Source organism: Python bivittatus, unplaced genomic scaffold (genome assembly GCF_059951505.1).
Source record: "Python bivittatus isolate LINGU-HERP-01145 unplaced genomic scaffold, Pbiv_v1 ctg000610_np1212, whole genome shotgun sequence".
Lineage (NCBI taxonomy): Eukaryota > Metazoa > Chordata > Lepidosauria > Squamata > Pythonidae > Python > Python bivittatus.
Window position 1 is genome coordinate 53,709,087 of NW_028277088.1, and position 17,700 is coordinate 53,726,786.

The window sequence follows — 17,700 nt, forward strand, 5'->3', positions numbered from 1 at the left end:
AGGGAAGGGAAGGGAAGGGAAGGGATCCATGAATAAACATTCCAGTTACCAGAAAACATAGGAAGGTGAAATGATTGGATTAAATGAAGTGTGTTATTACGTCTACAAAATAAAATAGCAGTAACAGGCCAACAACTTGGAAAATAAAACAAATTGTTTTAAATGCTTTTCAGTTAAAGACTTGAAACACTACAGTGGACAGCTCACAGTGTCTACTCATTTAACTCCAATTGAACTTAGTGGGAAAAGAAATCTAACCATTCTGAAGAGAAATTACTGCAATTAAAAGTTTTAAATAAGAGCTTTAATTTTGATGAACTGCGTAATCCAATCATTTCAATGGATTTCCCATGCTTAGTTACCAAGTAGTGCTTAAGCTTTAGTCACAGCACTACCTAGAGACAAATTGGAAATAAATTGCTGTTTATTTTTCAGAGGGATAATTTTCGTTGTCCCATATTATGGGCAGGGGGGACCACCTGTGTCCCTCCAGGTATTGCTGAATTTCAATTCACAGCAGACCTATTTAAAGTGGCTGTATGGTTAACTTAGAAACATCTGGAGGGCTGTAGATTTCCTATCCCTCCTGTACTCCTTTGCAGTGGTGAAGAAGCACAGCTCAACAGAATACTCTGCCCTAACATTTCTAACATCTACCTTAATGTGTTTGGCTTTTAAGCTAATTAAATGAATGGTGCCTAATATGTTTTATTATTTCATTAATGATTTTCATTTCCATTTGTATTTTTAATGCTTTGTTTTTCTGTTTTAACTTTCTTAAAACAGCCCCACTTAGAGTTTGCTTGGATTGGGGCGAACTATAAAAACGGTAAAATAAATAATAAATGCACAAAGAAGTTAAACCATTAGAATTACCTTTCACGATAATTTCTCATTTACATTTTCATTTGATTACTCACAAATTAATTGGCTTATTCTTTTATTCACAGTAACACAGAAATGAACAGTACTCTGGACCACAGTTGTACTGGTTAGGTAGCTACAGATTTATTTTCCGACATATAGAATATTTCAATGTTGCATATACTTGCCTGGTGCACATTCTTTTTCAAGCTATTAAACAACTGTGGCTCATTTAATCATGAGCAAATGGATTGCCATATGCCAAAGGGGAACAAAAAATCTCTATAACATCAATAGCTCAGATGTGTGCAAAATATTTATTTTTTAAAAGTCCATAGTCAGCTAAAGTTATGCAGAATAATGCCAAACATTTATTGAATCAGCAAATTCCAGTTTCATAGCATGTTAGTTTTCTGCCTATACAGAACTGGTGAAGAAAAGTATTTGACCCTTCAGTAAGAAACACGTGGGATGCAGCAGGTGGGAAGATGAAGCCTACATGCCATGACACAAAGTATAAATCTCAGTGCTCCATCAAATAAGATGTAAGCACGATAAATTCTTCTCCAGCAACAATTTTAGCCTGAGCTGATAACTTCAACCCCGCCCTCCTGTTTCTTCTCCAGTCATCCCCCAACTAGATAGTCACTGAGGGTTGGGCAAGCATACAAGTTTAATAAATTATTATTATATTCAATCAATCAATTTTATTTTGGTCATAGACCAGCAATATAACTAATAACAATTACACTAAAATAGAAATAAAAATAAAATATAACTGGTTGGACCATAATGGTCTTAATCCAAAACAAATTTTATAGGATTCTTTTGCTCTTTAATACCTGTACTCTGTAATTTTACCTTAATAATTTTATCTTTACCTTATTTTATACTATCAGTATGATCTTTTTTTATTTCTATTTTAGCGTAATCATTATGTTATTAGTTATATGTGGGTTTATGACCGAAATAAAATTGATTGATAATATTTTATTGCTTCTCAAGCAAGAGTAAGAGAATGGGAGAAGGAAAACCTCCGCCATTTCTCTCTTCTCCCTCTGCCTAGAATTACTTTATCAACAAACCAGACACCAGGTGCACTGGGAAATACCATATCCCAGTACTATCAGCTACTACATTGTGGTGCCCAGCATTAGGAGAAGGATTATTCCAAAACAGGCAGGCAAAAACTAGTGGAACATTCATGACTTGGGCATGGTATGAATCTTAAACATTCTTCCTTTGCCTTTCCATGTATAACTCTTTTCAAAGCAGCTCATATATTCATAGTAAGTGGCAATGAAGTAGAAATTTTAAAATGCAAAAAATACTGTAACAGCAAAGAATAAAAATAGAATAATCACATTGGTGGGAATCATCATCATCCTCAGGATTAAACCTTGGTAAATAAACTCAGTTTTTTAGTGACGGCTGTACATTCTTCTCCCTAGAATGTTCCACAGAACCTCTGCTGAAAAGACTCTTTTGTTGGTTCCACTCACTGAATCATTGATGGCAGAGACATCCAGCAAAGGGCTTCATGAAGAACAGATGACCTGGGTCTCAAACAACGCTTTAGCAGCATTTTCAACTATATTAAACATCAGTGGCCAAGGAAGATTCTTTTAAAAAGAAGATGTGGCCATTGTTAATAAACTAGCAGTTGTGTTATAAATCCACTGCAAATGCTTCTGTTGGGTTTATTTGGTGGGAAGAAAAAGGTAAATTTGCTTTAAAATCAGATTTTAGGCAAGTAAGTTGTTTTCGGATCATTCAGGAGAAAAAATAACTTACCATGCCATGCCCAATTACCAAACAAATGAGAAAATAGGGGAAGGTCTATTATCTTTGTTTTGTGTAAGTGGCCAATCCTCAAACAATGGAGCTCTAAACAACCCACTTTCCTATAGAGATATATGACTCTTTGATTGTCTTTTTAATTTTCTCCAAAAATCCAGTTTTAACTGGTCACCTTATTTGGTTTAAAGCTTTCTTAGTTTACTCTTAATTATGTCTTTTGCTCTCTCTTCTTTTTAAAATCACCATTCAGTCTTTTTCAGGGTTTATATTTTTTACTCACTGATTAGTCTTGTTTTCACTTGATAGAAGTGAAGGTCCCAATTCATAAAATTCAAAAATTTAAAACTTAATTCTTTAAGAAAAGAGTAACAACAAACTTTAGTGACTAGAAGTTCCCATCATATCCCATCCAGCAGATTGGGAAAAGGTATATTAGAGTTTCTTCTATTGGCATTATGATTTATGCCATGTTATTACAGATAGTCCTCAGCTTATGACCACAATTGGGACCAGAATTTCTGTCACTAAGTGATGCAGTCATAAAGCGAGATGCCACGTGACTGTAGGGGCACTGCAATGGCCATAACTTCGGGCACGGGTCATAAGCCCCTTTGTTCAGTGCTGTGGTAACTTCAAATGGTTGCTGAACAAATGGTTGTAAGTCGAGGACTACCTGCACTCTCATTTGGCCAATCACACTTCCCCAAATCTCTTTTTCTCTGCAGTAGCAGGGAGAACTGTATTTTGATTCACAGATTTGGGAAGAAGCACAGCAGTTGGTGCAATGATGGCATTCTTTCTTGCAACATCAGTAGGGTAAAGGTAGGTTCTCCAAGTTAAAATTTGATTTAGTACCTATTCCTCCTTCTGAACTGATCATGACATTATTGGTTTATAGCCCACCTAATTAGGTAACTACTACAGGAAAGAAAATGGTCCCTGCTATTAAGTATGACTCAGGCATGAATTATCACTGTTTTAAAATTGTGGAAAATCATACCACTACCAATCAAAACATTACGGTATAGTCTAATATACTATATACAGGATGTATTTGCAGAAAAAAAAACTCTTAAAAGAAATATAAGCAGTAGATACAATACCAGTGGGAAGTAGACATTCCAGTGGCGTAAACACATGCTCCATATCAGCTTATTAGTGTTGTGCTTTTAAAACTAAAACGAAACCAAAATAAACAAGATGTTACAAGTTACAAATCATGAAACCTAGTTACTAATGCAATATTTAACTATATTTAAGTCATGCCCAAAGCATAATATTTCTAAGAAAGGTCAGTTCAGAAGTAGCCACAAATTTGGAGGCAAAGACAAATATTGATTTTAAAATAAGTACTGTACATATAAAGCTGATTTACACAGAACCACAGGCTGTTACATACAGCAAGTAGCAGAAAGCCCATTCCAGTCTGAGATTAATGTGTGTGTTTGGCATCAACTAGATTGATAGATAGTGCAATTCACAATTCAAGAACCTTGTAAATCTTGAGTTCCAGAGAAGCAGGGAAGCCGTAAAATAAAGGAGCCAAATTTGAGTTCAATTTTTAACTGGTAAATATTGATTGATATAGAAGTTGTCTCCTGAAGTCAAAGCTGAATAATGTATTTATTTTTATTTATTTAAAAAATGTACAGACCGACCTTTTTCACCACTTATGACTCTGAGTGGTGTATAAAAGAGAAAAAATTTAAAAGAATAAATACAGTGCAAGAACCAAGACCTCAACAAAATCAAATAATTGAGGCTGGTGATAAAAACATGCACATATTCAGTGGAATTAAGGGGGAGAAGCAAAATAGTATCCAGTTAACATGAAATGTTATGTGCACACTGCCTCTTGTCTCTATTTGCTGCCTAAATGATAGCACAGTTGCCTATTTCAAACATTTAAATATTGCAAACACCTTTTAAAGTTTTAAATTTCAAGTTACTCGAAGAATTTAAAGACTTTAAAGAACCTGAGGAGGAGGAGGCAGAAGAAGGAAGGGACAGGAAACTGTCATCACTTGTTTGGACAATATGGGCAAAAGGAAGAAACATTATAGTGTCAGTCCTGGGCTCCAGCCACCATCTAAGTCAGTCAAGCAAATAAGAATTGAGAGATTTTTATTACTGAAAGACTCTAAGGCAGCTAGAATGGAGAAGCAGAAGGACCACAATGGATCAAGCCCCAGCTTATGGACTGACCGTCAATTACCGGATGAGAAACCTGTAAGTAAAGCTGATTAAAAAAAAATAAAATCATCCTACTCTACCTAACCTATCTATACCTCAAATAGATATGAACCCCTGAATTGGGATGTCAAAGTGGAACTTGAGAAACACCAGTTACTAAAGCTCTCCTCTTCTTTGCACGAGGAGTTGAGCTACCAGAATGATTCCCTGCCTCTTCCAGCTACTTATGTTCTTGGGACTGAAATAACCTCTACCTCTTCAATAAATCTTTCGCCTCTGAGGGGTGAGCAAAACACACAAACCCCAAAGGATTTTGCAACAGACCTTGCTGCCAGACAATGCTTACTGACTGCACAAACAGTAATTTCCATCTTTGAATATCTGACATCCATAAATTAAAACGTGGACCTTTTAACACTAGCATTTGAATTGTAAGTGCAAAGTTATTCAGGAAAGCTAACAGCCCCCAGAGAAGCCCAAACCACTGGCCTAAGGAGGGAGCAGCCTACAGAAGATAGGGATTCTCAAAACAGGAAAAGTAGGGAGAATGATCAAACTCAGCCCATGGCACCATCATCCCCAAAAGGGTTAAAATCATCTAGGAATAGCCACATACTTTAAACAAATCAGTCTGTCTTACTGATTGCGCTAAATAAAACTGATAGTGGACAATAGCTATTGTTCTATCTCTTAGTCGTCTTCTCCATCAGCTCCGATGTCAATATCATATGGTCAATCTAAATGCTGTTGAGTGGCTCCCAAGCATGGCAGGCCACAAAAGAATTCTATTGGGTTTTGATCAGCCTCAAATCCCTTCTATGCCCTTCAAAATGAAACCTTTTCTGGGCTCTTAGAAGGATTCCACTTCTCAGTACACAGGCTGAATCTGTGCTGTCTCATGCTGTGGGCAAAGTACCAAATAATAAAGACCATGATAACTTAGCTCTACCAAACTCCTTGATAAGACAAACTTACAACAAATACACAAAGATAACACAACAACAGGATGCAGTTGAAACCTTAAAACCAGGCTTAATTAAAGCTTTCACAGCTCTACCAAACTGTGAACAAGAAGTAATATTGAAAAGACTTGATGAACCTAAACAATCCCTAAACCACTGCCCTGGTGTCTCTAGACTTCATAGCTGATGGCAATGATATTAGCAACTGCCATATACCTCCACATCCCTGTAAGTTGACAATACTACAAAGTCAGGAAATAATAAAATGCCACAGCAATCCTGCAAGTCTAACTACTCAAAACCAAATCAAATCCTCATCAATATGCCATCTTTCTGACCCTAAGGATCTGCTACATCTTAATTTACCTGACAACCCAACTAAAGAAAATGAATTAAAGGCCCCTATTATATCACATCGCCACAGTATCCAAGGACTTTAATCTCTAGGTCCTAATACAAGGTTTGATGTCATCTATTGAAAACTCTTTAAAAAAAAAAAAAATCTCATCCAACTCCAGGACAAAGCTTCTCCTGCTTCTATTGAATTGGCACCCCAGCTATGGAACCTCCAGGAACCTCCCCATTTACCAAATGCATATAATAACTCAAACAGCAAGGAGATCCCCATGAATAATAACACTCAGGGGAAATTCTGGATCACCCAGGAAAAGGTCCCAGCTGCTGAGGCTTTCTCACAGCAGTCAGAATGACATTCTGCTCCAAGGAGTCTTCTCTCTCTTGCCTCCTGGAACACTGCAGGTTGGTCTAATAAGAGAACTGATTCTGATTTCACAACTTTTTACAACACATTCACTCTACTGAGTCAAAAGGGAAGGAGAACCAGGGGTCGTTTAACTATTATGATATCCATCTCGTTATGTGCTGCCATCCAACCCCTGGAGTCCTGTGACTATTTGACAATGGCCATTTGTAGGGCACCAGCAGACTCTTAGGTATTAATATTTATCTACCATCTCAATGTCCAAATCTTCATGTAAAGGTAATTATGACAAACTGAAAAACTACTTTGAAATTTAATGTTAAACGTCCCTACTGCATATGTACTAATTGGAGCTGACTTTAATGCCAGAATGGGATCCAATGGATAAGGCATTATATACTTGTTACCATCAATGTCCCCCTGACCCTGGTAATGAGACCTCATTGCTGCAGCATCAATTTAAAGACAATATCGCTAGCTATACTGGCTACTGGCTACCTCAATTAACTTACTGTTTGAATCTGAATATCCTAAATGGGATGTTGAATGACTGTCCAGCAGAGTATTCATACTGGGGGACAGGGATGAGCACTATAGATTATATCATAGTCTCAAATAACATGATTGATTTGTTAACTTTATTCTAAATGACAATCGGCAGGCTATTATTTTAATTGCTATTTTTAATGTATATTTTATGTATTTTATGTGTGTGTGTGCTCCATTGGTGTACATTTTAAAATGCCACTTGATTTACACTAAGGTGACATGTTTTCAGGCAAACAGACCTCTATATGCGTCTCTCTTGGGAATCAGTTTGGAAGTGTGGATACATGCCATGTGTGAATGCAAATTTATTCCTTGGAATCTGAAGATGAATAAAGCATTGCTCCTGGTTTGCCCTCTTGGACTATTAATTATACACAGCAGTAGTTCCCAAGCAACTTTAATTCTGGGCCGAATTTTGGAAAGAAATCAGAACAGGGTACATATTCTGCAGGTAGTAAAAAGTTCCAAGGTCAGTCTCTCACACCGCCAGTTAAAATAACCAAAGAAAATGTAAAGAGTCATTGCTAGGACCAATAATGGTGGGCTGGACAGGCAAATGGGAATTGCCTTCTACAAGGTCTAAATATGTCCAAGTGCTGGCTTTCATTTTTAAATCATTATATAACCTTGCCGCCACCACCACCACCACCCCTTCGCAAATCTTCTTTCTCAGATATATTCCAAGCCCTGTCCAGAAATCTTAGAGATGCCTCACCTTTCGGAGAGTCAAGGTAGTAACCCTCTTGATGCTGGGACCATTTCCATAAAGCATCCAGACAATGTTTTACAGTTGATACAGTAGTCCTCAGTTTAAGAATGAGTTCTGTTCCTAAGGTCTGTCCTTAATTTGAATGTGTATGTAAACTGGAACAGTATTATTGTATAATACTGTATAAGTAGTATTGTGTAATTAATGCAAACCATTGTGTATTTAACTCGAATCATTGTGTATTTAACTCAAATTTGGTACAATAGGCTCCATTTTTAACTATGGGTCATCCTTAAACCAGGCGTTCTTAACCCGGGGAGTACCTGTATTTAGCAGAAACAATCCTCTTTGTTTCAAGGAAGAATTTAGTCCAAGCTGATCTTAATAAATATTCTTAAGTGATTGCCTCCACATAAATGAACAACCTATCGTATCAGAAGTGAAGCTGAATTCTTAACAGCAGTGATGGTGGGCTAGAAACTCTGGTTTGGTAAAACGGAAACAAATGAAGCCCTATGGGTAGCTTGTTAATAGAAGATAATACTGCTGCACAGTCAAACCACAGAGTCATCACAAGACTAGAAGGCCAACTGCAGCATTACTGAGTAGCCATTACTAGCAATATGGAAAGCCTATGGGGACCCTTTCAACAAATATTTCTATTGTACAGGTGGTCCTCATTTAACAACCACTCATTCAGTGACCTTTCAAACATGCAACAGCATTGAATGAGGGAGACTTATGACTGGCCCTTGGAGTCCTGGCTATCATAACACCCCCACAGTCACATAATTGGGACCCAGGTGCTCAATGCTCAGTTCACAATTATGACATCGCGGTGAGCCATGGCCATATTATCATGATTTCTGACATACCCTGCCAGCTTCCCACAAGCAAGATCAATGGGGAAGCCAGCAGGAAGTCAGAAGTTGCAGTCATGAGGTCCTCACTTAACAAGCCACGTGGTCCTTGCTTAATAACGGCAACTAGGACTGCCAGAACTGCCATTGCTAAGAGGCATGGTCATGTGATGTTGCACTTAGCAACAGCAATTCCAGCTCTAATTGCCATCATTAACCAAGGACTACCTGTAATTGAGAACAACTGGTTGCCAAGAAGAAGAAGATGAACAGAAAATAGCACTCTTCTTAATGGCTGGAGCAGATGCCCTTGATGTGTATTTACAATCATGGGTGAAAAAACACTTACTGCATAAATTTGTGCTACAAAAAAAAAAGCAATGTTTGAAGATTTGTTTTCAAATTATGCCTATAAAAGGAATCTGAGACAACTGAAGCATTTACAATAGAACTGAAATTAAAGAATAAGTTCTTTTCTATGGTACACTGATTCAATCTTTGATCAAAGACCAATTTGGATCATAGGAAATGAGAGTGCAAGAACACTTCCTTGAAGTAAACTTATCCCTGGAAAATGCTGTTGGTATTTGCAAAGCAGCAAAAGTTACTCACTTACTAACTGAAAGTAACAGGACACAGCAATGGTAATACTCTGGTTCCTTCCTTACAGAAAGGGATAAGACCAGCAGACTCTAGTTAGAATGTCTGAGACTCCAGTTTGGATCTAGCAAAGAAGCCTGGAATCAAAGGTAGAAATACATTTGATTGAAGCAGAACTGATATGAAGCAGGTCTAACCAATGATCCACATATGGAAAGAAATGTCACAAGTATGGAAAGTATAACCACATGCATAAGATGTGCAAAACTACAAAAATAATTGAAGAAATATACATCAAAGTGCCAAAGGTGTATGAATCTGAAAAAGATGAATTCTATATAGACTCAATCAACATGATCATGAAAAGCTAGGCCAAAACAATAAGAACTAATGGAATCCCCATTGCTTAAAAGAATGATTCTGGTGCACAAGTCAATCTAAAAACTCAAAGTTCTACAATGGAATAAAGCCTAATCTCTATCTAATAGCCACACTTATAAAGTCATATATTGAGGATCCAATAGCCGCACTGGATGGCTATGAATTCACTCTGAAATGGAAAGGCACTCTATGTTATATAAAAACATTAGGAGTACCAAATCCATGAAGACTCATTCTTGGCCTAGAAAAAATGAAAACTCAGTCAGTCATGTGGGTTTATTCAGCAAAGAGGAATCTCAAAAAAAAAAAACTAAATAGTTAACTGAATATAAAGATGTATTTCATGGTATTTAGTGTCTTCCAATAACATATCACATTATTTTTCATAAGATACACAACCAGTATACATGCATGTACATAAGAAATGAACCAGTAATACAACTGGACAAAATGAAAACAAGAGGAATTATATGCCATACAAAGAACCAGCTGAAATAATTTATTTCATGATTAGACTTCACGGGAAGGATTGAATTCTGAAAACTTGCCTGGACCCCAACGAACTGAACAAGTATATTCAAAGAAAGCATTATCAAATTCTGACATGATTAAAACTCTTAGTAGAACTGGCAGATGCAAAGATATTTTCCAATCTGGATGCATAAGATGGGTTTTGGCAGATACCACTGGATGAAGAAAGCATATGCGTATGTATGTTTAAGACATGATAAAACTGATACAGCTTTAATGCTGCATTAGGATGTGTTTTGACCCTGAAAAATTGCTGGAATGGATTCCAGGAATCAGGAATGTAGGAAGCACCACAGTAGAAGAGCATGATCATCAATATAAACTGGTACTAGAAAAAGTCAGGTCCTCAAATATTAAACTGAACAACAGCAAAATGTTCATTTTAAAGTTCATGAAATACTGGACAGTATCTAGGAGAAGTAATAATGAAGGATGGCATTAAATCAGACCAGGCTGAAGTAAAGGCAAATGCAGATACTGTATGCCAAACTGTCAGAAAGAGATACGGAGGATTGTGGGAATGGTAAATTAGCTCTCAAAATTCATTCCCAGCCAGTCAGTCCACCTCACAAATCTGGGGACATTACTTTGTAAAGATATTATCTGGCACTGGACTTTGGCAGAACTTAAATTACAGAATTTCTATGTATAGCACCTCTTTTGCAGTTGTAGGATTCTTCTAAAAGACGCAAAGCATCCTCAGAGGCTGCTATATGAGTTACAGGGAGCAGACATGTAATCAAAAAGCCAAACAGACTAATTGGATAGTGCTGAATGCTGCATGAATAAGTAATTCTGTTTAGAAAGAAGAGTATGTGAGCAAGTTGGTTACTTTGTAGAAGCTGAACCTACCTGTATTATAGGAAGTAATGGTATGTTCCTCGCAATATGTTAAATTCTTTTTTGTTCCAAGTCAGAGCTGAGTCCAAGGAGTTCTTAATAAACTCCTTCTCGTTTGATTGCCCTTCATAAATAAACAACACACTGATATAGACTGCTTGTTCCTGGCCCTCTTTCAAACGCTAGGGCAGCACCATCTGCATGTCTGCAGGCACCAATGTTTTCATCAAAATGAGAAAAGCAACGGTAAGACACGAGTTCCGCCCTTTTCATACCTGCACGCGTTGACACGATGCATTTACAAAAGTGGTGGAGTTTGCCTCAGGGTGGCACAGTGCTGCTTTCATCTTTTCTCCCCATCCCTGCAGACACCTTGCCTACTCTCTAGGAAGCCAAGTTTTATTAAAGGATTGGGACTTACAGAAGGAATCAAACATATATCTAGGCTTGGGCTACCAGACTGTAGTCTCATGCACATCCCTATAAGCCCCACAGAAGGCAAGGAGAATTATTTCAAACACCTTTGCTAGGGAGGAAGGCCTATTCAAATCTGCAGGGCTAATGCCTGAGCAAACAAAGCACTGTTGTGCAGCACAGCAGTACAGCAGCTTCAAGATGATGTCCATTTCCTTCGACATAAGCCCTAGCAAACACCCACCGACTTCCTTCCCAGTAAGCACTCTTAAGCTGTGGCTACGTAATTTTCCTTTTTAAAGTCTCTATTATTTAGTTAATTTGAAGCAGCGCCTCTAGTTATTTTTTCTTCCATGTTGCTCTTCTATCGTGGCTTTTAAACTTCTTGTTGTACTTTACTGAGTTTTATCTGATGTATTTTTTCTGCAAGCAGTTGTGGGTAAGGGATATGATAAGCCAGAACTGGAGTTAAAAATGAATGTAATAAACTATTACTTGAAATACCCTATTCCTTGCCTGCCTTCCCATGTGAGAATACTTGCACTATTAAAGGGGGGGAAAAATTAAAAAGCAAGAAATCACATATAAATATCCTATCATAATAGTCACCATGGGCACAGTTCATTGTCATTTAATTCTAGGAAAAACAGAGCTTAATTTATAGCAGTATTCAGTCCCAAACCATACACTGAAGTCAGGTAAATAAACAAGAAAGAGAAGAATATGTCTGGGTACATGAAGCATCACCCCTTGGAGCATCCCCCTCAAGGCTCACATATTTAGAAGTCAACTTAAAGCTCCCCTCCATCACCTATATTTTGAAAATAACCATTGGACAAAAGTCCAAACTGGAACACCACAAATTTAATGGCTTAAATGAAGTGTACAAAGAACAATTAATCAGTGTGTTAATGAGGTCTCCTATGCAGTATTATTTAAGCTATAATCCTGTGCATATTACCTGAGAATAATGAGTTCTGAGTAGGCATTCATAGGATGGCACTGTGATGGATCTATTAAGGCAAATGAATTCTGAAAGCAATACAGATGAATCAGAGTATGAATAGGAGAAAACAGCTCTGTAATTGTTTATCTGGCTATTAGTTGCAAGGGAAGCATTTCCTGGGTTCTTTACTTACAATAATTATACTACAATAGTCTATGTTAGAACTGTTATGCTTGATCCAACCAAGAAATGAAGCACTTTCTTCAAAAATCATGGCATGAAGAAGGAAGTTTTGTGGTTTAAAAGAATGCATGTTTAGATGCACTGAAGGTGGTATGATAGAAGCAGGAGAACATATAGCATCTATTCATATTATATCTATCACAAAAAAGGATTGCAAGAATCACACACACACACATACCCTTAAAAAAGCAAGATTTGTGAAATCTGAAAATATGTATGCAAAGACGACCCAATGTGATGTTTCCCTCAGTCTCAAAAGACAAAGGAATGACTGAAATTAAGAAGTTAGGGTTAGGGGTCATATAGCTCTAGGAAGACATGGATTCTGATAACAGCAGTTAGACTTTTATATGCACAATGGTGGAAAGATTTGACATTACCCACAATGGAAGAGTGAACAGTAAAGATGACGGAGCTTGCTGAGATGGCTAAACTGACAGTGTTAATTAGAGAAAAGACAGTGATTAAGTTTAACGCCAATTGGAAACCCCTTTTGGACTTTTTGTGTGAAACAGAAAAAAAAGAAAGAAATTATAATATATGCGTTTGATGATTATAAAAAAATAGTAGATGATAGAAAAAATGAAAGTTATGTTGTAACCATAGAGTAAGAGTTTAATTTAAATTTACACCTATAACTGTTGTAAAAGAAAATTGGAAGTCATCTCTTTGTATTTCTTTTCTCTTTTTTTGTACTTTTTTTCTTTCTTTACTTTTTCTCTTTCCCTTATCTCAAATATTACTTCCTGTTAGTTTTTATCTTTCTTGCTTAAAAATTTAGTAAAGTTATTATTATTATTATTTTTTTAAAGGAAGACCTGGATCCTGGCACAAAGTATGATTCAAGTCCTCATTTGTTGAGGGAGCCCTACTAAATCTAATCTTGAAAGGATGGCAGTGCCATTATATGGAACAGAACACAGAACGAAGGAGCAGTCGGAGGCTGCAAAGTTGGACTCATTGGGAATAACAGCTACCAGCTGTGGGCTAAACAGGGCCTGCAGTACCCAGGTGGATTTCCGTTACCCAAAATAGGACCAGATACTCAGCTCAATGGTCAGACTGCTGGAAATTATTTACAACCACCTGCCCTATTGACCCATGCTTGGAAATTCCAAACTGGTCTGAGTCCCTGACTCATCATGTCAGACTGCCTAGTGACTATCTTTTCTCTTCCATCTCCATTGTCTATGACTCTTGGACCAGACTGGGCTTTCTCTCTTGTTTAATCATCCTGGTGGTCCACCTTACATGTCAATGATTTGGCTCTGTCTGACATTAATTTGGTCATTGCAGGTCAGAATGGAATAAGATAAATGTCACGCCGTAAGCAGCAATGCTCTATTATACAATTTTGTTGTCCATGAAAATTTTAAAAAAAATATTTCTCCAACCTTGAAGATATTTATGAGAAATTACAGAATAACATGGCTCTCACTTTCAAGAATAAGCTAAGGCCAATCTTGATGGGTCTACTTCTAAATTGTAACACCTCATTTTTGGGGTCAATAAATAATTGTAATTGTTCTTGTTTTTCACACCTTTGAATAACATTCAAAATGCTTTGAGTACACAAATATTTTTAAATACAACCAAATCCTGCGCAGTAGTAATGCATAACAAATGCATTTTTGTCACTTGAACAGCAAATGCAGATATATATGTTGCATCTGCAATCTAAACTTATCATAACATAGTGGTTACAATTAAATAAAATATACAAAGTGATAAGGAAAAACAGTAATCTACAAAATGTAGAAGAAGGCCTAGGTACAGAGGTATCTCTTAAGCAGTTTACAAAACTACCTAACACACCTCCAGAAACAGGAAATTCACAGAGAACTAGAACCAAGGCCCTTGCTTTAGTAACTGTCCTGTGACTATTGTCCAACAGCATTACTAGAAGCTGGAACCGCTCCAAAGATTACAAGGAACAGTCAGGTACACACCAGAAGAAGTATTTCAACTAATACCTGACAACTACTTAGGAGCCTGTAAAAGAGTACCTAGTCTCTGTGACACTCTATGGAAGTGAAAGTTGGACTTTAAAGAAGCAGGATAAGAAGAGCATTAATGCCTTTGAACTTTGGTGTTGGAGAAGACTCCTGAGAATATTGTGGACAACCAAGAAAACAAACTGATGGATCATTGAACAAATCAACCCAGCCAAGCCAAGCCATACCTTGATGACTGTATAAGATAACAATAAGATTTTTGTTTAATATGGACACTCTGGACATTTAACAGGCAATAATGGAGCTGACTGTTTTCTGTTCAGCAACTTCATGGTATGGGAAAAAAATCAATACTGTGAACTGAATCCAGACTTAAGTGAAAACTATAGGGCAGAGTCTTATTTCTTTAGTACTAAACTACCCAGAAAGTTCCATGAAGGCATTTTAAGAACCAAACCATATGTCCACAAAGTCCACAAGCTGTATCTTCTGACACTGGTTCTTTCCACCACACTTTTTAAAAAAATATATACAGCTATCATATCTCAGCTGCAAAAATCCAGATGACTACTACATGGCATCACAAAGTTTTCCGTATCTCTAGAGAGAGATATCTAGCAGTCTCTAGATTTTTGCAGCCAAAAGCTCATAGACCCATTCAGCTCTCAACACAAGTGTTGGAATAAGCCCAGGGAGACACAGATTCTAGTCCTTCCTCAGCCAAAGCTCCCTGGATAACATTGGGCCAGTTTCTTTCTCTCAGCCCAGACGACCTTACAGGGTGGTTGCTGAGGGGTGGGGGCGAATGGAGGAGTAAAGGCTATGAGTGTCACCCTGAGTTCCCAAACAAAAGGTAGCATAGAAACCTAATAAATAAATAAATAACCACAGGACCCCATTCATTTGTTTGGGCAATGGCGCTGAAAAAAAATATATTTAAACATTCCTCCAAATCATTATTCTGATCTAAATAATGCACCCTCATCAAATTGTTTTTAAAACAAACACACTATCAGCATTACCTTTCCCCTCCTCCAAGTAGGCTTTATCTGTAACCCCTTTATCTTCTTGAAAACCTTGGGAGGTGGGTTAGACTGAAAGATAGACATTTAGTCAAGATTACCCAGTATGCTTTGAACTGGAGGTTGAACTTGGATCTCACCTGTTCTAATTTCACTCTGTACATTCAACTAATTAGGGTAGAAAAAGAATACAGGTAAAGTACTATGGTGCTATTTTAATGTAAAAATGAAAATACAATACAGAATAAATCAATTGAGACAAAGGACAAGAGTGTTCAGATTACCTGCTTCCTTAGCACTGGGTTTTGTTTTGGTTGGGGTTTTTTTTATCATTTGCTACTGCATTCCTACCTCCAGGAGGCTAATAAAAGCAAGGAAGCAATTATGATAGAAAGAATAGCACAAGGAGCTTAAACCACAGTCCCCACATTGAAGTCCTAGTGTACACAACCACTTCTGATTTAACATTCTTTAGTTTCCTTCTTTGCTGTTGAAATCTAAAGATTTAATTAATCTTACTAACACCCAACTTGTGTGATGACTTCATTTAGGGTGATTCCAGATTTTTTTTTTTCTATAGTGCCCCTGAATGTCTGACAAGTGATAAACTTGTTCCTTTGAATCCACTCTCAAGGCATCTAGACAGATCCGAATTATTTACAAAACACAGATCAAGAGATCTCTACCCTGAAGCCACATACACCCTTTCGGGCAACCAGAGTGCTCTCTGCCAATAAACTTTAGAGACTGGTGGGTATACAATGATCTGAGCTGGGATATATTTGGAAAAATTGGGCAGAGAGATTAAGCTCCTGCCCAAATTCATACAAGAAACCTAAAAGTCCTTTCCTGTTTCCACTGAGAACAGGACCTCCACACAACCTCGTGGCAGGTCTGAAGCTTAGGATCTCGTTTGGTAGAAATTAAGATCCGACGAGACCCCTCGGGGCCCAAATTCTCTCTTAATTAAGCGTAGGATGCGGCTTTACACCTCTCTCGGCGCTTTCTCCCCGGACAGGTCGTGAAGGAGGAAGGGGATGCAGAGATCGCGCTCTGCAGGAGCTCCGCACTCAAAAGAAATGTTAAGGCGTTAGGAAAAAAAAATCTACCTAGGGCCAAGATCCTGCGCGCACGCTCTTCTTAGGAATAAGTCCCAGGGAACTCAGAGGGACTTACTGGCGAGTAATTATACAGATGACCAGGTTGCAAAAAGAATCGTCGTCGCCGCCGTTGCTTGAAACTACAGTATAGCCTGTCTCTCTTCCCTTTCAGAAAATTGAAGGAACTAATAAGCAAAGGGAGAGAGTATTTCTGTCTGCAGAGAACCTGATGTCACCTGCTTGCGTTCCGAGCCATGCGTTTCTCCAACTGCTCCGCTTGCACCAGCGCGCCGAAGACGCCGCTTGTAGGAGAAGTGGGAGAGCGAAGAGGGCGATCGCATCGATCGCCACGGTAATCAGCAGCTCGGCGCTTGACTTGCAACAGCGCCAGGAGCCGCCAGGAGAGGAAGTGAAAGGAAAGCGAGAAAAAGCTTTGCCTATGGCCGGGAAACTGAAGCAAAGAGCTAGGCAGTACAAGAGAAGCACCAACTTTAGAATGGAGGTTGCCTGGTGGAAAAAGTTGCTACTGCCAACCGCCTGGCTGCCCGTTCCTGCGCCTTTAATCGTTCCAACGCAGGAAGGGATTTTGAACCCCGCATTTGCACGCATTTAAGCCTCTGCAATGCTGCGATCGAACGACAGCCATGCTTCCGTAGCGCCCAGTACCGGGCAGCTTTAAAGGTACACCCGATTCTTTGCCGTTGGCAGAGTAAATTAACGGCTTTCCTCTAAAGCTAGATCTATCAGCTACGGCGTATAAAATTTGAGACCGCTGTCGTATTTTTTCAGTCCGAGTTCTCCACTCCTAATTAGAGCTGCTTTGCAATTAAGGGCCATTTCTCCCGTGTTTACTTAACATTCTTAATGTAGCCTTTCTTCTGCCCCGTTTTATCAGATTTTAAAAGTCGGTTTATGTGTCTGTGCTTCGCAAATGAATCCTCAGAGGCTTTTATTCTGAATATTTTGGTGTAATCTATAAATTGCGAAAGTCTTTTCTCAGGCACGTTTTG

The 17,700-nt window shown here is 38.1% G+C and overlaps 1 protein-coding gene across 1 annotated transcript in view; it reads right to left on the bottom strand.

Annotated features, from left to right (window-relative positions):
- Positions 1 to 17,299, bottom strand: part of TPK1 (thiamin pyrophosphokinase 1) — a 293,030-nt gene extending 275,731 nt beyond the window's left edge. The window contains exon 1 of the mRNA XM_088150863.1: positions 16,927 to 17,299. Coding sequence (XP_088006989.1) covers positions 16,927 to 17,299 — 373 coding nt within the window. The remainder of the gene's footprint in view (positions 1 to 16,926) is intronic.
- Between the last annotated feature and the right edge of the window lie 401 nt (positions 17,300 to 17,700).